At 41.3% G+C, this 26,441-nt stretch overlaps 1 protein-coding gene across 1 annotated transcript in view; it reads right to left on the reverse strand.

Moving 5' to 3' along the window:
- C3 (complement C3) overlaps positions 1-26,441 on the reverse strand; it is a 90,044-nt gene that overhangs the window by 10,142 nt on the left and 53,461 nt on the right. Inside the window, exons 26-34 of the mRNA XM_087925914.1 lie at positions 24,573-24,735; positions 18,280-18,375; positions 17,319-17,469; positions 14,681-14,844; positions 13,567-13,725; positions 5,181-5,331; positions 3,675-3,729; positions 2,808-2,895; positions 2,130-2,219 (exon numbers count right to left, since the gene is read on the reverse strand). Coding sequence (XP_087782040.1) covers positions 2,130-2,219; positions 2,808-2,895; positions 3,675-3,729; positions 5,181-5,331; positions 13,567-13,725; positions 14,681-14,844; positions 17,319-17,469; positions 18,280-18,375; positions 24,573-24,735 — 1,117 coding nt within the window. The remainder of the gene's footprint in view (positions 1-2,129; positions 2,220-2,807; positions 2,896-3,674; positions 3,730-5,180; positions 5,332-13,566; positions 13,726-14,680; positions 14,845-17,318; positions 17,470-18,279; positions 18,376-24,572; positions 24,736-26,441) is intronic.

Genomic DNA, 26,441 nt, shown 5'->3' on the forward strand with positions numbered 1-26,441 from the left:
GTGCTAGTCTGCCCATGGGGGGAATAAGGATTTTTTTTTACATAAGTTACATCTGTATAACCAGAGATACACTGGTGCAGCTGGATAAGGATGCTGGATCTGCTGACCAGAAATGGTCGACACAACATCAATTCAAGGCCTGGCAATACTGTGGGACAGGGTGAGTTCCCATCACCATGCCATACAAAGTAAATAAAATAATTATGAAATAAAATAAAATCTGTATAACTTCAAAGAAATTACTTATTCCAAGTTAGGTGCTCAAATTTGACCCACTGATTGAAGGACCAAGTTCTATAAGTCTGTCCACATTGCGCAGAATAAAGGTTAACAATAGAGGTGTTTCATATATGGAGAGGAGCAGCAGGGTGAAATGGTGTCACAGGAAATACTGGTCAAAGGTTAGAGTACTAAAACAATTCTGTCATATCTTATTTTTGTTAATTAATTCATCTATTTATATTTCATGCTTCTTTTTTAATATCCAAAGTTTCCCCAGTGCCCAGATATAGTGCTGTCTTCCCCGTCTTAAGTCAGCAGGTAACTAGCCCAGCACAAAATTGGCCAAGTCCCATTGCCATTCCCCATCCTACCCCTGTTGCCCCTCTATTAAATCACTACAGTCACTGGACCCCGCTCTGAAGGAATAGGTGCTAAAGGCTAATTTCCCATGAGTTGAAGATCCCCTTGAGCAGTGATTGCATGAAGGGGAAAATACTATATCGGCATGGATTCAAGGAAAGGCCCCTTCAGTCTGTCTTAAGCAAAAACTCTGAACAAGATGCAGGAACTATATAGTGCAGAGGTCCCTTGAACCGTTCGGAACCGAGTTGTGGAAATGGCAGGCGAGTGTGCGCGCATCCCCACTTGTGTAAGTGAGCGTGTGTGTGCATGCTCCATTTGTGTGTGTGGTATCCATGTGTGTATGCCATTCACGCAAATGGAGTTGTGTGTGCACGTCCCCGCACTCACGTGGAACCATCCCCACTCCCACCCCACCCAGCCGCAAAGCTGGAAAGATTGGGGAACCCTGATATAGAGATATAGCAGAAAATAAGTACTGGCCAAGGTTTGCTTGTACTGGAATTAAGTGCAAGTGGAGAAAAGCCCAGAATTATCAATGCAAGATATTTTTATTGGGGTGACTACTAGAATTACATAGAGATCACAATAATAATCCCACAACTCTGATAGTCAGTTCTAGTATGCTTGTTCTTCTTGGTTTGTTCCCTGGTTACTTCAGGTGCTGTAGGCCTCAAGGTCAGAACTTGAAGCTTTGGGCGTTTGCTTGGATATCATCATTATTTGGCACCATCATCCCTTGCAGAATTAGTCAGGGATATAGCTCTCTTGTTATCAATTACACCTCCCTATTTCAACCTGCACACACACACACACCATGCCTTTAATTGGAGAGCCAGGCTATTTATTAACCATGTTTATCTCTTTCAGGAATAGAATAGAATAGAATAGAATAGAATAGAATAGAATGGAATGGAATGGAATGGAATGGAATGGAATGGAATGGAAGGGAAGGGAAGGGAAGGGAAGGGAAGGGAAGGGAAGGGAAGAGAAGAGAAGAGAAGAGAAGAGAAGAGAAGAGAAGAGAAGAGAAGAGAAGAGAAGAGAAGAGAAGAGAATTTTGTATTGGCCAAGTGTGATTGGACACACAAGGAATTTGTCTTGGTGCATATGCTCTCATAAAAGAAAAGATACATTCATCAAGAGTCATAAGGTACAACACTTAATAATAGTTATAGAGCTGTGTTCACAAATAACTGAACCAACACCTATCAAGGTGGGCTTGAGATTTCAAAATGGATGGATTGGACTAGCTCACCCCATGCTTCCCTCTGCCCAAAACATCCACCTGCCATTTGTAAGTCAGGCCATCTGACAGATGGCAAGATATGCCAAAATGTGATCTTTAAATACCGTATAATGTACTCCCTTATTATATCTCTTTCTTACTAGATATATGATCTATTGCAATCAACAATGAATTATGTAGATTTATTTCACTGAATATACACATTCTTTTTCAGATGGTGTATTCTCCAGAGTTTGCCTAGCAAACCAACCAACCAACCATGTGATTACTCAAAGAAATTGATTCCATAAATATTTACCTTGTCTAAGTAAATGACAACAGTTCCTTTCTGAACCATATTATTGTCAATTTCAAACTTGGAGATGTATCTGTCCACTCCTTCAGAAAGCTAAAAAATGAAAGGAAAGAAAGGAAAAGAGGACATTGACTTCAGAAGTTGCAGATGATTCAAATATATGAAATTGCAGATGACTGAAACCATTGTAATGGTACTGTGCTACATTTATAGCAAAGTCCGAATATATTTTCAAGATTCCCAGGATGTACATCTGAGAAACTTTGAGATAGCCAAAAAAAGCTTTAATATTAGTAATTTGCCAAAGAAATTCCACACATCCTTGTACAAATCAAATTCTTCCGATACCAAATTCTGGGTCAGTATAAAAATGACTGCTTATAGACAACACTAAGAAAGTTAAAATAAGTTAAAATAACTTTGACTAGATTTACAAAGTTTTGCAGAATCAAGTATTCAGTACAAGACTATGATTTTTTTTAAACAAAGTAATGCCTTTTATGTGTCATTGAAATAAAATTTCGCATCTTATTGATTCATTTTCTGGTAATGAAGATTCATTCATTCTGTCTGCAGTTTTAATCATATAGGCAAATGATTAACTATAACACATTCGCTCATTCAGCATCTTCGCTAAACTACAGAAACAGCCATTGCAAGCCCCATGCAAAGCTTGCTTACCCTCCTAAGGTCTTCTGCATCAGCGAGAAAACCAGTCAGCATAGAAACATCAATTATTGTCATTGTAGAATCAACTTCTCCCAAATACCTAAAATCATGAATGGAGGAAAAATGACCAAAGATGGATTTCCTGGTTCACAAACAGTTTTCTGTTCATTACTATTAGGGCAGTTCTGGATTTTTTAAAATGGTTCATCTTGAAGGAGAGAAATCTAGCTATTGACGGATCTTATAGGCTGGCATCTGAGCCACCACAATATGCTCCTAACTCACAAAACAATTTTTCGTGGAAGTTTTTGCAAAGTTTATGAATTTGGGTGAAAATTGAGTAAAAAGCATTAATTAAGGCATAAAATAGAATGTATTTTTGTTCTTTAAATGGCAAAACCAAGTTGAAGACCTACCATTTGTCTCATTCTATAGTTCTCTTGAGTCCAGCTCAATGTCTGATGGATTCAGGAACAGATTTGTGAAATTTTCCAATCAATATGGAATATATTTCCCATTGCCTTCTCCTGGGTTATTTTTCTCAACTCCTTAGTCTAACCTATAGTTCTAGAGTCCCCTGGAGGTTTTCCATTCTTGTACTGGCCAACTTGCTGTAGCACTTTGCAATTTCTATATCAATAAATCAATCTGAGGGACCTGCGATGACTTAAATACTGCTCTTTGTTTCATCCACAAACAATAAAATGTTACAAATTAGGATAGTGCTCAGAAAACAGATCAATATACAAGCAAAGATGGAGTGTAAAGTTGGAAAAAGTATAACTATTTTCTTGAAAAGTAACACAAGTACTTCTTCAGGTTATTACTCTAAATATGTGGCTACAATGCAACATTTTCTTTAACATTCAACATTCTTACCTAGTGCATATTTTAAGCCTGAGGGTATCCTTGGCTCCCTTTGCCGCTTTTGCGTCTAAAAATTACAAAAGAAAGGGGGAAAATCAGACTCTGCACAAATTCTTAGCAGCCTTTTTAAGATGAAAAGTTTGATTGACCAACTAGCCCAGTGGTGGCTAATCTTTTTGGGCTCCTGTGCCAAAAATTGTGTAAGTGTTGGCACTCATGCGCTCACATGCCAGCACCCAGAAGGCAATGTGTGTGCCGCCACGCCCTCTGTTCATGTACGCGCAATCCCCCCACCCCCCCTTACCTGCACTGCTCCTCACAGCTGATTTTTGGCTGGTTTGGGGCCTTTCAGCCTCCCCAAAAAACCCTGAAGGCCAAATAGGCCTGCGTTCGTCACTTCCGGTATTAACAGGAAGTGATGAAATGGGCCTACTCGTCCTGCAGAGGCTTTTTTCAAGCCTCTGGAAAGCTGAAAACGGCCTTAAACCAGCCAAAAATCAGCTGTGAGGCACTCGCATGCGCTGTGAGGTAAATTTGCCTGCGGCTTGGATGCCGGCATAAATGGCCCTGCGTGCTACCTGTGGTACACATGCCATAGGTTCCCCATCATGGAACTAGCCATAACATCTCCTTGAAAAACAAAGCATTAATCTAATTGCTTTTACTTTGTATTTTCTATAATTGTTTGGGTTTTGAAAGAAGTCTTGAAAGAAGTGAATAGGGAACTTTTAAACAAAGAATAATAAATTTAAATCCAGATCCAATTTCAATAATTGAAGAACTGGTTCTTGTAGGCTGTGTAGCAAACTCTAGACAAACAATCTGTCCATGTAAACCAGCAATCTGCATACAAATAGGGCAGTATCCAAGCTTAAGAAGAGTACCAGCAGCAAAACAAGTGTTGTACTGAAGTATTATATTAAGGTATTTTAAGAATACCAAAGGAAGCAGTAAAATATTAACCTAGTGAGTGTCGCCTTGAACTGTGAGATAAGAGACATATAAATTTGATAAATAAATGTGGGTTCTGCAAAGGAAAATGAGATAAACAAGTAATAGTGCAGAATGATACACAGAAATAAAACCGGTAAAAAATTGAATCCTGTTGCAAACCCATCTACATGAATTGAAACCAGTCAAAAGTTTTTAAAGAGTTTCTAAAATTAAGAATGCTATTAAGTCATTTTTCTCTTTGGCATCTTTCACCTTAAATCTTAAGAGTTGTTGCAACTAGGTAAGTGATAGGAAAACAGTGGAGGCTTAGTGGACCACAAGAGGCCTTCTGGCCTGTGGCTATTTCCCTCTGTCCAAATCCCAACTGGTTTGTTGACTGCAAGTACTGGATCTCAACTAAGTATGAAATTAATAAGATTATTTTCTATCAAGTGAGAGACTTTTTATAAACAAATAGCAGAGAAAACTTGTCCCACACTGAGATTCTGACATGAACACTAAAATTTTAATACCTCCCCTCAGAAACTTCATTACAATCTACTATTTCTAGGAAGCCAAACTTACTCAATTGGGCTTTTTCAACAGAAACAGTAAGATGGAAGTTGTTGCAAACATTTGCTTCCTCCCGCAATTGTGCATTATAGACCGTCAAAATGGTCATTGTTGCTTTTCCATCACCTGAAGCTGACACAGTGAAGTCTTCGTTGAGTTTGGTCTGAAAAGCAACCAGGGTTAGCATGACCTTCAACTGCAGTTTCTTGGCTATTTTGATTTTACTTGGTTGTATTTATTGTAACCTGATAGGAGCTAGAGGTGGAACAGATTTCAAAATATAAGAAAGACCCAATCAAATATGTGGATGAAGAAACAACCATATATTAACAAGGTATCAACAAAATCAAATCATAAAGAAAACTCCTTTCCTTACACTTTCTGAAGACCCAATGAATGTAAAACTATCCAAATTATTGTGCACCAATCTTTGCAATTTCTATGTATGTGCACATTCATACTAATATAATATAGTACAATAAATGGATTTAATTTGCTTCAATAGGAAGGTATAAATATAAATTATATATAAAGTATAAGCAGTGCCATTTGACAATTACTTTATATTTGTATAGTAAACTTTAAAGCACCTGAAATCTGTTTTAAGGTGCAATGGAGAAGAGATTAAAATGGCCTCTTCTCCCAACAAAGTGGAGGGGTAAAGCTTCCAATAAAAGGGCATTGGATTGGTTATTTAGGAATTGTCTCTTAGAGGCCATTGGTGATAGCTGGAAGAAAAAGCAGAGTGGATCCCGCTGTAACTGAGAGAAGTGTGTATGTTTCTTAAATCAAGAATTCCTAATGAAAGGAAACGACTGTAAGAGCCACCACTATAGAGAAGGCAATACAAGTAGTTCCTGATGTACAACCACAGTTGGAGCAGAATTTTGACCGTAATCGATGCATTCATTATGCGAGTCTTCATGTGACTGGACCCAATATTATGACCCTTTTTACAGTGGTTGTTAAGTAAATCACTGCAGCCGTTAAGTGAATCTGGTTTCCTCAACTGACTTTGCTTGTCAAACCCCAAAAACTTTAACCTTAGCCTGTCTACTATTGATATCACCCCTTTCCTAAGCTACTCAATTACTTGAGTAATTCCTAAAGTTTGTAAAATATTATTGAAAGTAAATTTGAAAGAATGAATGGTTAGAAACAATTTTAAAGAAAAGTCTAGAGTTTTTAAATGATGTGTTAAAAAAGTTTCTTTCCCTTTTAAAGTTAAAGAATTTGAGAGTGTAGTAAATTGTGTTAATATAAATTGTTATGTCTTTAGGACTGGTTGGAGTCCCCAACCAGGTCCGCTGTTTGAGCGGGAGCACCAGCAGCTCCCATTGGTTGGCTCCGTTTGACAGTCGGCTATAAAAGCCGGCTGTCGAGCATAGCCAGCTGTTGTTCGCTTGCAGTCTGCGTTGTTAGCTGGCAGATGCGACAACCCTTTATTCCCTGAATAAAGACTGTTACTTGTATGCTCTGGTCTAAGCCTCATCTGTTCCATCGCTCTACAACACTGGCGACGAGGATGGGATATGACCGCAGGCTAGCCAGAAGCACTCGCATTCAAAAGAGCTGAAATCGCTCTAGCGAAGCCACGGCGCTGAACCGCAGCCACCTCGCACAGAGAGCTCAAGCTCAAACCGCTGCGATATGAGCTGAAAGTCACGGCGCTGAAGCCTCAGCCGCCACGCTCACAGAAGTGCGGAAATTCAAACCGCTGCCATTTGAATTTAGTCACTCAAGTGAAGTACGGCACTGTAGCCACAGTCGCCGACGCTCCCCAGAGAGCGAAATCCAAACTGCTGTCACTAAGCTGAAGTCAGTTACGGCACTGTTAGCCGCAGCCGCCAACGAGCGCAGAGCGCGAAATACAGACTGCCCTTACAAAAGCCGAAGTCACTGAGCGAGTCTAGGGCGCTGCAGCCGCAGCCGCCAGCTCTCACGATAAGCGCAAGCCCTAGGGGCACGACCACCCAGAGAGATAGTTCAGTCTGCCAACGACACCGAGGATCCCAAGATGAATGCCAATCCGGCATTTCAACCATTCAAACCCAACGAGGAGACATGGGACTCCTACAAGAATCGCTTCAGCCATTACATCGATGCCATTGGTTTAGCTGACGCCGCGGAGCATAGGAAGAAATCGTACTTCCTTAGCTACTGCGGGGCTGCAGTCTTCGACACTGCCACGGCACTTTTCGCACCACGTGACATCAGAAGTGTTCCGTGGAACGAACTACAAGAAACACTTTCAAACCATTACTCCCCTAAACCTTCCCAGATTGCAAGACGCCACGTTCAGGATGAGGAAGCAAGCCGAGGGGGAGTCCATCAACCAGTACATGGCCGCCCTGAGGACAGCAGCTCTACAATGCGAATTTAAGAATTATTTAGACGACATGCTTCTCGACCAACTCGTCTGTGGGGTAAGAGATCTGAGGCTCCAAAGACGTTTACTGGCCAGGAAAGATTTAAATCTTTCCCAAGCAGTAGATGAAGCCCTAGCTGCTGAACTCTCCGCCCAGTCAGCAGCTGAGATTCAGGGCACCACACCCAAGCCTGGTACTTCCACCGTCCACTCGGAAGAGGTGATGACCGAAGCTGACCCCACAGAATTTTCAGACATCCATCGCCTCAAGCAGTTGAAACAACCACAGGTAGGAGCGAGGCAGAGAAACAGCAGTGGCCCACAACAGATCCCTTTGTGCCTAACCTGCGGAGGTGCCCACTCCCGGGCATCTTGCAGGTTCAGAAACGCCAGCTGCCTAAACTGCCACAAGAAAGGTCACCTTGCAAGAGTCTGCCAGACAGCACGCGCTCTTCCTCAGAAACTTTCTTCATCTCCCGGCCTCCAAAGGCAAGTAGAAGACTGTTATACTTGCTACCACACTAACCACACTTCCCAAACGCCAAATAAAATTAAACTTTCTGTTTCCCAAGAAGGTAAACCTTGCAGCATGGAGCTAGACACGGGCTCAGCGCTCTCAATCATCTCCTGGGATACGCTGAAGGAGATTCAACCCAGACTGACCAGGAAGCAGCTACAAAAGTGCCACCTCACCCTGAGAGACTACCAAGGCAAGAACATCCCTGTCTTCGGGAAAGGCAAGTTCCTTGTTAAATTCCGAACCTTCAAAGGCCATTTGCCTTTAGTGGTGGTTAATGGTGCCCTCCCTAGTCTTTTGGGGTTAGATTGGTTCCCCTCTCTTGGCCTTAGTGTAACAGGGATTCATGCTGTCTCAACTTCGGATGTAGACACATTATTCTCAGACTATTCCGACGTCTTTAGCAGCGAGCTGGGTTGCTATAATGGCACACCCATCTCTTTCTCCGTAGACCCCAGGCAGTTCCCGTCCGCCTAAAATCTCGCAGAGTACCTTTCGCTATCCGCCCCAAATTGGACGCGGAACTAGACAAACTTCTCAAACAAGGGGTAATAGAACCCACAGATTTTCGCCAAATGGGGACCCCATAGTCACCCCACTAAAAAAGGATGGTAGTCTGAGAATTTGTGCAGACTATAAGATGACCCTCAACCATTATCTTCAGGTTAGCGCATATCCTGTTCCAGTCATCCAGCACCTGTTGCACACATTCGAACCCGGCACCATTTTTGCCAAGCTAGACATGTCACAGGCATACCAGCAGTTCCCTGTCGACAGCCACACAGCAGATTTACAAACCATAGTAACACATAGAGGGGCATTCAGGTGTAAACATCTCCAATTTGGCGTTAGCATAGCCCCAGGTATTTTTCAGTCACTAATGGAGAGAATTCTCCAAGGTCTTCCAGGAGTAGTTCCCTATTTTGATGATATTTTGGTCTCAGCTATGGATAGGCCCCAACTCCTCCAGAGGGTCAGGGCAGTATTAGAGAAGTTTAGACAGCATGGTCTCAAGCTCAAACGGGAGAAGTGCACCATCGCCACTAGACAGGTGGACTTTCTAGGATATAGGTTAGACGCCTCAGGCATCCACCCAGTGGAATCAAAAGTAAAAGCCATCCACGAGGCACCCACACCTACCAACAAAACGGAGCTACAAGCCTTCCTGGGGTTATTAAATTTCTACGCTTCGTTCCTACCCCACAAAGCATCAGTCGCTGAACCTTTGCACAGGTTATTAGATAAAGACACTCCGTGGCACTGGGGACCCATAGAATCCCATGCATTTAAAGCAGACAAATCTCTACTCACCGCAGAAGCCGTTTTAATGCAGTTCGACCAACGCCTTCCCTTGGTCCTAGCCGCTGACGCATCCCCTTTTGGGATAGGAGCTGTCCTAAGTCACAGACTCCCCAATGGCTCCGAGGCACCAATTGCCTTTTTCTCCAGGACTTTCTCCATGACTGAAAGAAACTACAGCCAGATTGATAAAGAGGCCCTGGCTGCAGTAGCGGCAGTTTAAAAATTCCACGAATTTCTCTTCGCCACCATTTCGAACTCATTACTGATCACAAGCTGCTTTTGGGACTTTTATCGGGGGGACAGGCAAACTCCACAGGTACTGTCCCCCAGGATGACCAGATGGACCTTGTTCCTGGCGGCCTACTCGTTCAAATTGGTCTATCGCCCAGGTAAGACTTTAAGCCACGCAGATGCTCTCAGCCATTGCCCCTTGCCGACCCCAGTTGAGGACCCCGCTCCGGTGCACGGAATCTTCGAAGTCAACGAACTCAAGCTGCCAGTGACGGCAGATGACATCGCAGCACACTCCAAAAAGATAAAATACTCGCCCAGGTTCTGGACTGGGTGGGGAGGGGTGGCCGGAAACAAAGTGTTCAGTTGACTTTACCCCATTTAAAACACGTCAACAGGAATTATCAAAACTCCAGGGATGCCTGCTGTGGGGTACCAGAGTCGTCATCCCAACCACTCTTCGCGTGCCCATATTGAAGGTGCTGCACGAGGGCCATCCGGGCATCATGCGAATGAAGGCATTGGCTCGCAGTTACGTATGGTGGCCGGGATGGACGATCAGATCGCCAAGTGGGTAAGCTCGTGCCAACCCTGTCAAGAGTCCAGGGCAGCCCCACCAGCCGCCGCACCCACCAAGTGGGAGAGCGCCAATGCCCCATGGTCGCGGTTACACATCGACCTGGCCGGGCCTGTGCATGGCAAAACGTTCTTAGTGGTTGTGGACTCTTATTCTAAGTGGATAGATGTGGCCTTACTTCCCACAACCACCACACAGGCAGTTGTTAAAGCCCTGACCCAGCTTTTCGTAACTCATGGGCTCCCAGACACGCTGGTCTCCGACAATGGCCCACAGTTCACATCCTGTGAATTTAGTATGTATATCGCGAATCTGGGCATCAGACACGTCCTCACGGCCCCTTTTCACCCTGCTAGCAATGGGATGGCGGAGAGAGCTGTCAGGTCAGCTAAGGAGGCACTAGCCAGATTCGGTCAGGAAAACTGGCATTCCAAGTTGTCTCGTTTTCTCCTCAGCCAGCATACAAGACCATGCACAGGCACTAATAAATCCCGGCCGAACTTTTAATGGGGAGACGCTTAAGGACTACCCTAGACAGACTGCACCCCATTACTGTCCTGACACCCCGTTAGGGTCTGACAGCCAGGTCAGAGACTTTGCCTTGCAGGACTCAGTTTTTGCAAGGAACTACGCAGGAGATCCGTTGTGGGTGCCAGGGCAGATCGTGGCCGTCATGGGTCCAAGATCCTATCGGGTCCAACTGGAGGATGGTCGCGTGTGGCGGAGACACCTGGACCAACTAAGGAGGCGGCGGAACAGTCTGACCAACGCTGAACTGAATCCACCGGCCAGCCCTCGAGTTCCCGTCCAAGTTCCAGAAGGAAGCTCCCTGAGGAACCGGACATTCCCAATCGAACAGAGTGAGCCTAGAGTGGATCCGGACTGCCAACCCAAATCTCCACCTCGTCCACCCAGCAGGATCACCAGTCATCTGGACCGAGACGGTTTTCCGAGCCAGCCCGAACGAGGGAGTCATTCCATTCCCAAGATCCCACGCCAAGCCAGTTGATACCCCGGCGACCTCGGAGCCTTGTTCCATGGACTCGATGCCCACCAGCAGTTTCCCTGAACCACGACGCCGGTCGCCAGCGCAATCCACCCACGTATCTCAAAGACTATGCATGTTCCCAGCTAGGGGGGAGGAGTGTTATGTCTTTAGGACTGGTTGGAGTCCCCAACCAGGTCCGCTGTTTGAGCGGGAGCACCAGCAGCTCCCATTGGTTGGCTCCGTTTGACAGTCGGCTATAAAAGCCGGCTGTCGAGCAGAGCCAGCCGTTGTTCGCTTGCAGTCTGCCTTGTTAGCTGGCAGATGCGACAACCCTTTATTCCCTGAATAAAGACTGTTACTTGTATGCTCTGGTCTAAGCCTCATCTGTTCCATCGCTCTACAACACAAATGATGATAGTTTATAAAGATTAATAGGCCCAAACAGAAATACATATTATTCCGCACAGCAAAAGGAAAAAAAGTTGAGATTATTAAATTGATTGTTTTATTCAAGGAAAAGAACATATCTAATGGATTTAGTGCTTGTGTTGGAAAGAATTAAACTTTGATTTTGGTTTTGCTGATTACCTATGTTTGTGGTTATAAAAATGGTTAGTATATATTATTGTGTGAAGGTAAAAAGTTGAGGCTACAGTGCTATTATCTTCTGCTTTGCTAAAGAGAGCTGGAAGTCAACTCTTTTTTCCCCCTTTTTATCCCATACTTTCTCCTTTCCCCTTTTTCCTCCCTTAGTTTCCCATTATTGTCATTTCCTTTGCACAGCCTCATAAATTAATAAAATGTCCAAATCTGGCGCTCCAGGAAGGCTAAATCATGATCAGTATTGCGGTGCAGATGCAAGATCATCATAAATGCTGCACCCATCATAAATGCAAGCGATTGCCAAGATTGTCACTGCGGGATATGGCAAGGGTTGCAACTTTTGAGGAGGGGTCATAAATCACTTTTTCTGAGGCCATAATAACTTTCAAACATCATTAAAACAATGGTTGAAAGTCAAAGATTACCTGTAGTTGGGCATTTGCATTTTTATTTCTTTTATTTATGCCGTTTTTCTATGTGCTTTGCTGTATTACTCATTGACACTTAATCCATTAAGTATCCTGTAGCACAAAGGCCTCACCATTACTTTCAGATAGAAGTAGTCCTTATGACTGCTCATTTAACAACTGTTCGAAGTTATGGCACTGAAAAAGGTGACTTAGGACCAATCCTTGTAGTTATGACGTTGCAGAGCCCCTAGAGTCATGTATTTGCCTTTTGCAACCATCCCAAGGGGCTTCAGACAAACGAAGTCAATAGGGGAAGCTGGATCTGCTTAACAACTGCATGATTCACTTATTGATCATGGTTATTTGCTTCATGGCTGGGGCAAAAAAGTCATAAAATTGGGCATGATTCATTTAACACTCACATCCGTTAATGACAGAAGTTCTGATATTAACACCTGGCTGACTGTGCAACGAACCGTGACAATTCTTGACTTTACATTCACTGTCAGTCCAAAGAAAAATAATGCATAACTAGATATACAAACATGTCAGATCGCTTTGTCATAATTATTGGTCGTTTGCAGATATCTGCCAGATATTTAGACTAGAGTTGGCATTTTTATCCACCTAGTGAGTCATTTCCAAGGACCAGGGATAGCCAGATTTTGTTCTTTGATGGTGTTAAAGCTATCGCTGAAGCAGGATGTAAGATTTGAATGTGCCACGTAATTTGATTGACAGTGATTAAAATCACTTTCATAGGTGACGGGCGGTAAACGAAAGTTGTTGGGTTTGTTTCACAAGGCCCCTATTACTATTGGTATATTAGTGGTAATTCCTGCCATAGTTTATGTTCCTTCATCTGCTTTTCCCTCAGAGGCTGTTTCACAAATATTTCTTTCTACTTGATTGTACCAGATCAATATAGAAACATATTTAAACTCTATTAGTATCATACATCTATTTTGGCTCTAAAGTGCTTCTGCAATATCAGAAATAGCAAATAGCAACAGATCGTTTTCATGACTGGAGCACTTTAATGAAGTGCTCCAAAGTCCCGCAGAGCCATTAAAATCTCTTAGACCTAGAAATTGTCCTTGGAAGTACAGACAGTTTTGCAATATTGTCTTAAATACAGCCTTTTTCAGCTTTTTGTGCAGAAAAGGAAGTCATTTAAAACTACATTGTATGTTAACAAAGAAGCTAGTTGTCTTAAGCCAGTCTCCCACAATCTGGTGCAATTCCAATAGGAAGAACTGATTTAGGTTTTCTTTCTTGTTTCACCAAATTATGTATAGTTTTTCCCAGTTCTTGAAAAAAAGATGCATTTGAACCTCCATTTGAACCAAAATAATTATTTCCAATGAAAGGAGTAATAAATACACTTGCTGAAATATTGTACCTCTGCTGTCCGGGCCACGAGAGCATTTCCATAATTAATGCTGTACCGTAGAGGCACTTCTCGTTCTGGCAGGTTAATAGCAATATTTAAGTTTAAGTCCTTATGGGTAGGCATCTGAATCTCATATTCAGCAAGAGCTTGAAACACCATAACTGTTGCCTAGAATGGGAGAAGGAAAAAATAAGATTGTTTGTCTTGGAGCATCTCACAAAAGAACTGAAAATCCAGTGATATATTTTACCATAGAAATAAATGTTTAACACGTAGGGGAGAAGATGGTGATGTGGCTTGTTGCAAGAAATACCCAACCTATATTTCTAATTTTTACAATTGTCTGTTAGATCATTTGATCATAAGTGAGAAGATGGGCTACAAATTGATGAATAAACAAACAGAGGAGAGTTAACATATATACACATAAATACATCTTTAAACCACCTTTTATCTGTAGAACTAAGTGATCTAGGACAATAGGAAGTCTATGGATGAGATTTCTCTTGGTTCCCTTAATTTCAGCATCGATGAAGGACATAAACCCTAGATAATCTTCAGGCAAAAATTCCTTTCAAAACTATTCTTCATCCTGCACATCAAAAGATCCATGCTCTTGTCTGCTAATCAAGTAGAGATAAACAATTGTCTATCCACCATGTAAGCATACACCCTGATCTTTTCTCAGCACAAAACATTTTCTCCTATGGATATTTTGTGCCAAAAAAAAGCTTACAGATGACTGAAGTTTATTTTAGTCTATCAGAATTAGTCAAAACCTACAGCAGTTATTTAATGCCTTATTCTAACAGCTGAGTAGTATGCAAAGTACAGGAAAAAAACAATTCTTATTCTTTTTTATTTTTTTTGGTGGTGGTGGTCTTTCTCTGTAAAGTTTTCATTCACTGTTTCTTATCTTATCCGTAGGCCCTATGGAGAATACATCCACAACCTCTTCCCCATGACAGCACTTCAAATATTAAAAAACTGCTATAGTGTCTCGACTTTGCCTCCCCTTCTTTAGGTGAAACATGCAACAATTCAGATTATTATTTTGTTTAAACCAGCCTAAAGTAGAATACAATTCAGAAGATTATAATCTGACAATAAAACAAAGACTCACTTGGGTTTGCCCATATGTTCCCCCATAATATTTCTGATCTATCAGCCATTTGACTACAGGACCGGCCTCAGCAAATTTCTTCATTTTCAGCAGGGCCAACAAGGCATAGGAAGTGCCTTCAATATTATGAGTGTGAGCATTATGTTCTTCCCAACGATTCCTTCCTTTAAAAAAAAACAGCACAGAAACAGGATTAAACCAAGCAGATAAAAATATTGGTCACTTACCCTGATGGTGACTTTTGACTGGAGTGAAAAGATTGGGAAAATTAACAATTGATTAAAAGTCTCCCATTCTTCAAGAAAGCAGATGATATGTGTAAGTTGTTGGGTGAGGTTACTCAATGGCACGGAGTTGCTGATGATACCCAGTTATGGTCAGCTCTACCAGGTAGACCAGATGAAGAATCAACTCGACAGAAAGGCTAAGATTTCTTATACCAATATTGGCATATCTCCATCAAGGTCACTGCTTACTCTCTATAGTTAGTCGATATCTTTACATCTACCCCTGGCTGGGTAGGTGGTGCTGTTCTGATACTGACTCAGTGCTTGGGGGCTGTGAGTGTCTAGATGGGGAAGAATAGGTTTCTGTTTCTCCTAGGTCTATTAATGCTATCTCTGACTCTCAGTGGGGTAGCACTTTCCTGGACAGAGACTGCGTGCAGTTTGGGGAGGTCCTCCTGCTTGAAGAGCAGGTGGCAGCTGTGACTAGAGGGGCCTTTGCCATCTTAGATAGATCCATCTTGTACAGCAATTGTCCCCATTCCTGGATTGGGAGGCCTTGCTCATGGTCACTCCTGCCTAGGTCACTTCCCAGCTGGACTACCTCAATGTGCTCTATCCTTGAAAGTCACCCAAAAGTTACAACTGCTCCACAGTTCAGTGGTGTTGCAGCTTCAGGTGCCTCTTGCTTTGCCCATATCACATTGTTTGTCATGTGAATTGCACTGGGTCCATTTTCTTTCTGCATGCAATATATAGTGATGGTTATCTCCTTTAAAACATACATGGCACACAGCCAAGTTATTTGGAGGACTGCCTCTCCCTGAGGAATCTGCCATTCTACCAGATTGGATGGGGTTGCCCTGCTCCACCTCTCTTCCCTTAATATTGCCATCTAATAGGACCTAGAAAGAGTATATTTTACATAGCAGGGCCCGCCTTGCAGAATACTCATCCCATGGCATCTGGCAGGTCCCCAGCCTTCTAGCCTTTCAGGAAACTGAAAAGGCTTGGTTCCCCGCTGCCCCCCCAGGCACTGCATTAGCACTGAAAGAGGACCTACTTCGCCACCACCAGGACACTTTTTGCCCAGATGGAGACCTGACAGGGACTGGAAGCTTCATCTGCATGAATATGGGGCCTTTGAAAATGGAGGGATACGCCCCATTTTGAAATGGCCCATAGGCACCTATGAGGCCTTTGAAAATGGAGGATTCGCTCTGTATTGAAATGTCACATAGATGTTTTATGAGGCCTTTGAAAATCGAGGATTTGCCCCATTTTGTAACGTCCCATAGATGCTTTGAGGCCTTTGAAAAAGAGGGATTTTTCTGTTTTGAAATGGCCCATAATAACTATGAGGTCTTTGAAAAAAAAGAGGATGATCCCATCCATTTTGAAATGGCCCATTGAGGCCTTTGAGGCCTTTAAAAACATAGGATTCACTCCATGTTGATACGGTCCAAAGATGCCTATGGGGTGTTCCACAACGGAGCAAATCCTTCCATTTTCAAAGGCCCCGTTTGCTGGTAGATGAACCTTCCCATGTCTGTCAGGTCTCCGTCTTTGCAAAAAGTATTCCAGTGGTGGTGGAAAGGAGTTGGGGGGGGGAGGAGCAGGAGACAGGCACTGCAAACACTTTTTGCGCAGAGAATGAAAGTGTCTTGGGTCCATGATCTTGTGAGTGTTCAGGCACTCAGTCTCTGCAAAGGAGGATGAGTACCTGAACTCGCTCAATATTATGGCACCCAGGAGCTTCCATCAATTTTCCTCTCCCTCAAAAACAAAGCAACTGTGGCAGAGAGGAGATAATTCTTATAAGGCGAGTCCAGTGTGGCAGGATGGGAGGCGGAAGCAGTTGTGGGGACCGGGGCAGGGGGAATAGGGTGAGTGTTGCAGACCTCTGCAGTCATTCGTAAGGGTGAATAACTGCTGTGGTGCTGCAACATTCGTAATTTTGGTACCTGCTCGTAATCATTAGGGGGCACTTATCTCATATAACTTCAAACAGGCACTAAATGAATGCTCATAACTTGGGGATTTGCTGTAATTTGGAAATTAAAACAATACACATTTTCTGAAGCTGAACTAGCCTGTGAGTAGAAATACATAGAAAGAATCCTATAGATTTTCTAGTAAAAGTAAAGAAATGGTTTGCCACCACTTTCTTGCCTTCTGCGGGATACACAACTGGGAGCCTATGGAAAAAGAGCTTTACCTCTATTTTTACTGATTCGTTTTCTAGTTGACTAGGCAGCTAGAAGAAAACAGGTGCCACTTGCACGTGGCTCTTGATTTTATTTTTTCTCATTAAATTTCTAAAGATCTATCCATCGAGTTTTGTTTTCCAAGCTAATCTTTCAAAACTCAACCACACCTGGTTTCTTCTATTTAAAACAAAGCAATATGTGTACCTGTTGATGCTGCCATGAGTACCCTGTCATCATTGAGTCGTTCTGCAGCAGCCAAAGCATAGGCTGTGAGGGCCGTAGTGTAAGGTCTTTGCAGTTTCTCATACTTTTTGAGTAAATAATCTGTGGCCTTATTGATGCTGCTGTCTAGAATCTAGAAGTAAAGGCAGAGGAGAGAGAAGAGATCCAATAGCAATGTTGGAGAACAATTTTAGGCATCTCTATGGAACATCATTTCCCTGAAGTATGATTGGGCCCCACTCAGTTGCTTTGTTGAAAGGCCCTAAAACATGATTTTGTCAGTACATCTGGGGACCACAAATGGAGATGGAACCGATCAATGGTTGATTTGATTGTGCATGCTGCATGCCATGGGGTGCAGGGAGATATAAGCACAAGCTGCCCAGAGTCACCTATTTCATAAAGGTCTGTAACACAAACTGACATATGCTTTCCTGCTTGTGGTTTACACGCTAGATTATGTTAGTCACACAAACATGTGTTATTTTAAGTTTTCAAGAGTAGATTATTGGGATAGTCTACTAGGAATGTCTTAAATGGAGATTCCACTAGAGAATGTGTGTAAAACCTGCAATGCTATGTGATGCACCTGGAGAAACCCTTTCTAAATAGATCTTTCTAAATGTGCCTTTGGGGAATGCTGGTGATAAAAATTACACTGCAGCAGTGAAAAGGCTCTTTGATATTTACAGATAATTAACTGATCTAAATACCTTGCAGGCTTGAGGGAGTATATGCATAACATTTAATGCATCCTTACTTCGAACTGATCATTTATTTTGTGTCTAGCCGATTCCTGTATTCTCATTGTGATCCTGAAGGTTTTTAATTCCAAACTTTGGGGCAAGAAGATGGGAAAATTGAATACTATGATAAAAAAAACACCCTAGAGATGTGCTCATATTTTCCCCCTCATACCATATCCCATCAGAACATCACATACATTGATATGTTCATTGCAGACTGATCTGGATTCCAACAATGCAACCAGAATGAATGCTGTTAAAGATACTTCTGGTTCAGCACCTTTAGTTCCTCCCTAGAAGAAAAAGCAGTGAGGTGGGGAGAAAGGTCAGTTAATGCTAATAAATAAATACTTCTCTGTAATTATACATAGGGGTATATGGGAACAGTAAAGAGTTAACGGTAGGTTTTTTAATCTCTTGGCTGCCATCCACATTTCACCGTTCAATTTACAGAGTTGTTGAAGAGCTGGAATCTGACAAAACATTCAACTTTGCATAGCCATATGGGAGCTATAACCTACCCTAAAAAGAATAAGTAATAAATGTTTCCAGTAATATCTGGTAGAAGAGATAGGAAAATGATTATAGTAAAGAACTGTGGAAAGAAAGAATGAAGGGAAAAATGCATCTTGAGCCTGTGTCAAATGCTCACCATGGCCATGCCCAATTCTGACCACACATACCCTCCCTCCAAGGTCAACACATTTCTAATGTAGCCCTCAATGAAATTGAGTTTGACACCCCTGGTCTATATAGTCAGACACTACCTTAGGTCCTTGGTTAAGACTTGAACTGTTTAACCAGTCCCAGACTGTTAGAATTGAAGTTAAAATTAAAATAATAATAATAACAACAACCAGAATAATTTCTATAAAATCCTTGAAAATGGACATGGTGCTACCACAAGTGAAAACCCTAACAAACAAAATACCCTGAAATATTGGAAAAACTTGTGGGAAAGCACAATGGAAATATAAAGTGGATCAAGCAGGTTGAAACCACAGTAAAAGTGACTAGAATGGAAGATGTTCACATAACAAAAGAAATGGTGCAAAACAAGGAAAGAAGGTCAAGAACTGGAATGCCCCTGATTTAGATAAGCTGTATGGATTCGGCTGAAATCACTAACAAGTTTGCATGCAAGATTAGGAAACGAAATGAATCAGGTTCTGGAAACAATAGAAAGTGAAAAATGGCTAAGAAATGTTTTGATTCAGAAGGATGTAGAAAGGGGAAATAAACCTGAAAATTACAGTCCAATCACTTGCCTGCCAACTACATACAAACTACAAATTACTTACAAGGTATTATTGCAAATCAAATTTATGGATATCTAGAAAACAAGGATTTGCTACCTGTAGAACAGGAAGGGTAAAAATTCAAGAGGAACCAATGAGTAACTGATGACTGATAAACCGGTTTTGAAGAATTCAGAGAAAAGACAAAAATTTGTCCATGGCCTGGATTGATTATAAGAAAGCATTTGATTGTGTTCCATACAGCTACACTGAGAAATGCTTAGACATTTTTGGAATTAGCAGCAACATCCCGGAATTCCTGAAGACTTCCATGAAGCTATGGCAAACTAAGTTGATGGGCTATGGAAAAGAATTTGGTGAAGTTGAAATCAAATGAATATTCCAAGGCATCTCACTGTTACCTTTGTTATGTGTACTTTTGATGGCTCCGCTAACAAGCATTTTGAACAAAACAAACTGTTGCTATGAATTGGCAAAAAAAAAAAAGATTGAAAATTCCCCATTTGCTCTACATTGATGATTTAAAATTGTTTGGAAAAACAAAATCTGAATTGAGCTCACTGCTGAAAAGCACTGAGTAGTTCAGCAGAGACCTTAAGATGCAATTTTGCATTGACAAATGTCCAACAATTGCTATTAAGGCAGGAAAAATTGTTGAAGATGATAGATTCGAACATGATAATGAATAATTGATAAAAGCAGTAACACCAAAATAAGGGTACAAGTACTTTGGAGATTTGGAAGCTTCTGACCTGTTGCACAACCCAGTCAAGGAAGCAACTTCAACAAAATACATAAAACAAGTCAGGATTTTTTTTAGATCAAAGCTAAGTGAAGGAAATATCATTAAGGCAATTAATATTTGAGCAGTGCCTGTAATATGATACTCCTTTGGAATAATTGATTGGACTCAACTAGAACTTGATAACTTAGATCAAAAGACAAGAAAACTAATGACAACGCACTATGCTCTGCACCCAAAAAATGATATTGATCAATTGTACTTGCCTAGATCTCAGGATGGCAGAGGACTTACAGGTGAAACTAACTGTGGAAGAGGAAAAACATAGCTTAAATTACTACATTACTTTTTCTTATATCTGTCATTGGATGTTGGCAATCATATTGGCAATCCTGTTTTTATCAACAATCGCATGAAAAAGTGCTGATGAATTTCGTCCAAACCAGTCCTTTAGATTTTGAAGCCATGATGTTCTTCTTCTGCCTGGGCTTCATTTGCCTTTAATCTTTCCCAGGAGGATTAAGCGAAGTATGCTGTGTTGTTCCGGGTGTCACATCACATGTACGAAAATTTCTAACTTTAGCTTTTTAATGGTTTTGATGATTTTCCTTGGCTTTTCCAGGCAGTTTATCACTTCCTCATATCTGATTTTGTCAACCCAGCTTATACATAACAACTGTCTGTAAATCCACATTTCAAATGCTTCTAGTCTCTTCAAGTGGCTTTCTGTCAGAGACCAACTCTCTATTCCATAGAGCAGGATAGAAAAGACGTAACATCTGACAAGCCTGATTTTCATTCTTAGGCTTATGTCATGACTGCATTTTTCATTTTGAAGAATGCTATTCGAGTTTTCTCTATCCTTGTCTTGCCCAGCTTTCATGTAAATTAGAACCAAGGTACATGATCTTTCAACTTTTTCTAGCAGTATTCCTTCCGAATTTATTGGTGGAAATTAATGGGTAATTTGCTGATGACCATGATCTTGGTTTTTGAGGTGTCATGCCTCAAAAGATATTTTTTTTAAGATATTTCTGTGACTCTGTTAATGAAGACCTGAAGGTCTTCATGCTTACTGGCAAGTAGAACTGTATCATCAGCATATCTTAAATTGTTGATCCGAACACCATTTGCTTTTAGACCAGCATCGATGTTTTCCAGTGCTTTGCTGAAAATTGATTCAGGGTAGATATTAAACAAGAGTGAAGAGAGGATACAGCCCTGTCTGACCCCTCTTCATATTTTTGCATCATCTGAGCATTTTCGGCCTAGTCTCACATTTGCTACCTGATGCCAATATAGAAACATTAAATGACTACATTAAAAAAAGCAAAAGAGCTTCTGCTGAAGGAGGTGAACAAGGGAAACCTCTTGAAAACAGCAAGATTGAATGAAGAATATCGAAAGGAAACAATTGAGCATCAATTTTCTAACAGAAAAAGAAGCCTATGTGTCAGATCCATGTATCTGCCATTCTTCAATGGAAGAAGAAGGGGGGCAGTTGGTACAAGTAATCCTTTTTGATGTAACCTGAATATATTAAATCTTATATTGAATCTGTATAACCTACACATGATATACAACCGGAGGATGGGAGCCAGATGTCCAGAAATCTGTCACCTCTTGAAGAGATAGCAAGCGGAGAAGGGACCATAAAAATTCCAGCTCCGGAAGATACTCCCTGGGAACTCTTCAAAAGATACATTCTCAGAGAAGGGGAGGGGGGAATTAACATGTTGGTTCTTTGTTTGACAAAATACACATCTAAATAAGGGGAGGGGTCCTAACTCCCCTTGTCTATTACTGCATGCCTGCGAGCATTTAGACTCCGCTTTGACTAGTGCTGGGATCACTCCCTTTCAATTTAAAATGCTTATTTCCAGAAGTTCATTCTTTTCAGTTGAAGGGGAAAAGTCCATCGCTTACACTATGTACAGTCAATGCCCGAAAGATATTGAAGGAAAGGTAGATAAAAAGATAACATGGAGCTGGTTGAGATTAGGGGTGCTGAAGAAAGAAACTGAAGGCTTAATTTTGACTGCCCAAGAACAAGCCCTCTAGATCTATGAAAGCAAAAAATTCAACATATCAGTATATACACAATATCTCCAAGATACACACACACACACACACACACACACACACACACACACAATCTCCAAGAATTTGGATTGGACAAATGTGCCACACTCACTATCAAACAAGGAAAGGAAAGGAAAAGGAAAATAGTGAAAACTGAAGGAATTAAGAAAACCCATAAAAATAACATTAAGAGTCTGGATGAAGATGATTACTACAAATACCTGGGTATCTTTCAAGCTGACAACATCAAGCACACTGAAGTCAAGAAAAAAAATTAGAGGTGAATACATCAAGAGAGTGAAAAAGTCCAAATTCAATGGAGGAAATACCAGCAATCAACACCTGGGAAATACCAGTCATTAGGTACACAGCTGGATTAGTGAACTGAACTCAGAATTAAAAGTAATGGATAGGAAGACCAGAAAAATAATGACAATGAATCATGCCCTTCATCCTTGCAGTGACATTGACAGACTCTTATCTACCATGGCAAATAGGTGGGCATGGAATGTTGCAAGTCCATCAGTTGGTTGAAGAAGAAAAAACGGCTTTGGAAGAATATCTGAAGGACAATGAAGAAGTTGCACTGAAGTTAATATGCCAGGAAGGCTTGCTGACTACCAGAGACCAAAGTGGCCTCCAAGAAAGACCAAATGAAGAACAGAAGGGAGGCATGGGAAGACAAAGCACTACATGGCCAGTACATTAAAAAAATAGCAGGGAAAGCAGATAATAACAAGACCTGGCAATGGCTAATAGAAGGAAAGTTGAAGAAAGAGCCCGAAGGATTAATTCTGGCTGTGTAAGACCAAGCCTTAACGACAAATGTATACAAAGCCAGAATTGAGAAGACAGAAACAGACAGTACATTCCACCTATGCAAAGAAGCTGAAGAAACAGTGGACCACCTGGTAAGCTGCTGCAAGGAGATTGCACAAACTGATTACAAGCAGCGGCATGACTAAGTAGCAACAATGGTGCATTGGAAGATCTGCAAGAAATATCATTTGCCTGTAAGCAAGAACTGGTGGGACCACAAAATAGAAAAAGTCATAGAAAATGAAAAAGTTAGACTTCAAAATCCAGACAGATAGGCACCTGCCACATAACACCCCAGACTTAACAGTTGTCGATAAGAAAGACAAAAAAGTCTGGATAGTGGATGTGGCAGAGCCTGGAGACAGCAGAAGAGAAGAGAAAGAACTGGAGAAGATGACAAAATATAAAGACCTACAAATAGAAATAGAATGACTATGGCAAAGGCAAGCAAGGGTAGTACCAATAGTAATAGGGGCCTTGGGTGCACTCCCAAAACAACTGGAACATCACTTGAACACTACATGCATTGACAAACTTGCCATCGTTTAATTGCAGAAGGCAGCTTTACTTGGAACAGCTTCCATCCTGCGGCGATATCTGTAACACCATCAACCACCCAGATTTGCCTATCCCAGGTCCTTGGTAAGAACTCGACAGACAAAAATGCCAAACCCAGTCTGAACATCTAGCTGACTGTGCAATGAATAATAATAATAATTTCTTGAATGTTCAGTTGACTGAATTTCATGTTCAATGAATAAGGTATATAATAATAATAATACCAGTCATGGGAACATAAAGTGGAAAAAGTTGTCGAAAATACGAAGGTGAAGATCTTGTGGGACTTTTGAATACAGATGGATTGTCATTTGGAACACAACACGCCAGATATTATAGTTGTCAAAAACTGAAACATACAATTTATTGATATCACAGTACTAGGAGACACCAGAGGTGAAGAAAAAGAACTGGAAAAAATCATGAAATATTGCGACCTAGCCATCGAAACCATGCAATTATGAATAAAATATGTAACAGTGATACCCATTGTCACCAGGGCACTTGGTACCATGTCCAAGAACTTTAAAAAATACATCAAGAAGTTGCAGCTTCCTGCTGTAGCACCAATGGAGCTGCAAAAGACTGCTCAGCTCAGAACAACATACCTTTTAAGAAGATACTTGGTTGATACCTAAGATGCTGGCAGCAACCTGCATTAACCATCTGAGCCAGTCAATGATATTTGTGATACATTTTTAAATGTTCAGTTGACTGACTTTCATATTTAATGAATAAAAGTTTATGATAATACCTCCCAATTTGAACATCTGGCTGGCTGTGTAACAAACAATAATAATAAAATAATGATATATATCTGCATGTCCTGTCTGAATTCCTGTACAGCTCTTGGCTGGCCAATATCATTAGAGAAAAAGCTAGCAATGCACCCCTTGCACAGTACACTTTAAATTATTTTTTTTAATACCTGGGTTTGGATTTTTGTTAAGAACTTGAAAATCTTTGGATTTCTTTAAATCAAACAGGGAGGGAAGGAGGGAGAGAGTCGGGGGGAGGAAGGAGACCGTACCATCATTACTCCTTGGATCACAGGGGCATTTTCTTTGAACACTCCATCTGGTTGTTGCTTGTTTAGAATGAGCCACTTCACACCTCCACAAATGATTTCATGCTTAATGTTTTTTACCATTTTGGCAGCCATGGCAAAGACTTTTACAACATATGCTGTTAGCCTGTAAAGAAGATCGTGCATTAATTAATCATTTAAATGAAGAACTGAATACAAGTAATTGCTTGCTTGGTTTTATAAGCCAAATATTACTAGGTTGCTGTTAGCTAGGAGGGAGAGAGGAAGAGTGGTTTGTCCAGAGTGATCACATCACTACATTATGGAACAACAAGAGTAGAAGATGTGCATGTGTTGATGGGAAACAATCAAGATTAAAATGAGTTGTCCTCGTCTCTCATCTCTCCTTCAACCTAGGAAGGAAAAAGAGGACAGAAAAAGACTAACCCAGGTCTCCACCCAGGACTCAAGGCAGTATGAGGAGAAATAGTGCATCAAATTAGTTTAAAGGGAATTACACTGTTGTTATATCACAACAGTGCACAGGAACTTTGGAAGAAATGCAGAGTAAGAGCTAAGAGAATGAGAATTCCTTAATTCAGTTCTGGTGACTTATCAAAGACAAATTGCTCTATATGGGTTAGTTATAGTCAATGGAACTGAGTACTTTCAGAGGATAGCTCCCCACTGAAATAGGAGAACTATCTATTCGGAGAGCCACTTTGCAGCAGTCATGAAGGTCCTGGCCTAGAGAGCAGGAGATTGTGTGTTCTAGCCTTCCTTGGGGATTAAATTATGTGCATACTTCTGAAAAAAGCTCTCCTCTGCCATTTCAGCACCCCTAAGCATTATATATGAGATATCATTCAGAACCAGATCCTTACCGAACCTATTAGCTACATTCATCCCTATCTTCAAAAAAGGTGACCCCAGCCTGGTTGAAAACTACAGACCAATCTCACTGTGTTGTGTCACGTGCAAAGTCATGGAATCAATCATTAACCAATTCATCACCCTCCACTTAGAGTCAAACAACCTACTCTCCAAAAAACAATTTGGTTTCAGGAAAAAATTGTCCTGCAACCTACAACTCCTACACTGCAAAAACATATGGACTACTCTACTTGACCAGGGTAAAGCTATAGATGCAATTTACATAGACTTCTGCAAAGCCTTTGATTCAGTGGTACATGACAAACTACTGTTAAAACTAAACTCTTACGGCATTTCTGGATCCCTTCGTAAGTGGATTACTGCATTCCTGTCAACAGGCAACAAATAGTAAAAATAGGGAGTACTATATCAAACCCTGCTCCAGTTAACAGTGGTGTCCCCCAAGGCAGCATTCTAGGACCCACACTCTTTATACTCTATATAAATTACCTTTGCGGTCACCTTATAAGCAACTGCATCCTCTTCACGGATGATGTAAAACTATTCAACACCACTGACAATGCTACTGTTCTTTAAAGTGACCTTGATTTTGTGTCTGAATGGTCAAACAATTGGCAACTCCAAATCTTAACCAACAAATGCTCTGTCCTACACATTGGTAAAAAAAATCAGTACACCAAATACAAGCTAGGTGGATATGACCTCATTGACGACCCTCACTCTGTCAAGGACCTCAGAGGACTCATATCTAATGACCATAGCTCACTGTAACAGCATTGCCAAAAAGGCATTAAGACTTGTAAATCTCTTACAAAGCTTCTCCTCTGGAAATATAAAATTGCTAACTAGGGCATACAAAACCTTTGCTAGACCAATACTCGAATGCAGCTCATCTGTCTGGAATCCGCACTGTATATCGGACATTAATACAATTGAGGGAGTCCAGAAGTATTTCACGAGGAGAGTACTACACTCCTC

Source organism: Pseudonaja textilis, chromosome 2 (assembly GCF_049901715.1).
Source record: "Pseudonaja textilis isolate UNSWEBS1 chromosome 2, rPseTex1.2, whole genome shotgun sequence".
NCBI lineage: Eukaryota > Metazoa > Chordata > Lepidosauria > Squamata > Elapidae > Pseudonaja > Pseudonaja textilis.